Source organism: Emiliania huxleyi (genome assembly GCF_000372725.1).
Source record: "Emiliania huxleyi CCMP1516 unplaced genomic scaffold EMIHUscaffold_9974, whole genome shotgun sequence".
Lineage (NCBI taxonomy): Eukaryota > Haptophyta > Isochrysidales > Noelaerhabdaceae > Emiliania > Emiliania huxleyi.
Window position 1 is genome coordinate 1 of NW_005194651.1, and position 1,138 is coordinate 1,138.

At 70.8% G+C, this 1,138-nt stretch overlaps 1 protein-coding gene across 1 annotated transcript; it reads left to right on the forward strand.

The window, feature by feature from the left end:
• Positions 1 to 202: 202 nt before the first annotated feature.
• On the forward strand, positions 203 to 834 carry EMIHUDRAFT_125466 (hypothetical protein; the record flags this gene model as incomplete). The annotated part of the gene is made up of 3 exons (XM_005756013.1): positions 203 to 331; positions 407 to 550; positions 601 to 834. Coding segments are annotated over 3 exons (507 nt in total), but the record flags the coding sequence as incomplete, so codon positions are not given.
• Between the last annotated feature and the right edge of the window lie 304 nt (positions 835 to 1,138).

Consider the following 1,138-nt stretch of genomic DNA (forward strand, 5'->3'; position numbering starts at 1 on the left):
AGGTGTCCGAGGGTTTGTTGTGCGCTTTGGGTGGCCAGCCAGCGGAACGCCCCGTTTTCTCGCTGCTCGCAGTGCCGAGCCGCCGTCCCCTCCCTTGCGGGCGGCGGCCCGTTTCGACGCCGCCTCCCCCGCCCTTGCGCTTTGGCGTCGCCAGCCGTCGCCGCCGCCGCCGCAATGCGCCCGCGCCCCGCGCGCCCCCCAGGTGCTCGAGTGCCTCAAGAAGGCGGCGAAGGAGGGCGGCGACGCGCTCAAGGCCATGGCGCCAGTCAAGGAGAAGATCAAGGCGGCGTGCAACCGCTCAAACGAGGAGGATGGCCTCTCGAACGACACCGTCATGGCGCCGCGCCGGCGCGCCGCGAGGCGGCTTCGGGGCACGGCGGTTGAGGCGCGTGCGACGCATCTGTAGGCGCAGTCCGCTTGGGCGCGGCACATGTCCCTCGTCGACGGCTGGAAGGACCCGGGCGCGGAAATCTGCGTGCGGCCCGACAAGGAGGGGTACGGCATCTCTGCCGTGACCGCGCTCTCGGAGGCGAGCTGGCCGGCCGTGGAGGTCGAGAGCGCGCGCACTCGCGCTCACACCCCGCCGCGCCCCGCTTCCAGGTGCCAGTCATCAAGCAGGCGGCCACGCTGATGGGCGCGCTGCTCGAGCCGCTGCAAGCGTTTGGGTACGAGCCGGGCAAGAACCTGCGCGCGATGACCTACGACTGGCGGTGCGCCATCTCCAAGCTGGAGGAGCGCGACCAGTACTTTTCGCGCCTCAAGAAGGAGATCGTGGACCTGCACCGGACCAGCGGCCGCGAGGTTGTCCTCATGGCGCACTCGATGGGGGACAGGGTGCGCGCGGCGGCTGCCCCTCCGCGGGTCCACGATCTCCTTCTTGAGGCGCGAAAAGTACTGGTCGCGCTCCTCCAGCTTGGAGATGGCGCACCGCCAGTCGTAGGTCATCGCGCGCAGGTTCTTGCCCGGCTCGTACCCAAACGCCTGCAGCGGCTCGAGCAGCGCGCCCATCAGCGTGGCCGCCTGCTTGATGACTGGCACCTGGAAGCGGGGCGCGGCGGGGTGTGAGCGCGAGTGCGCGCGCTCTCGACCTCCACGGCCGGCCAGCTCGCCTCCGAGAGCGCGGTCACGGCAGAGATGC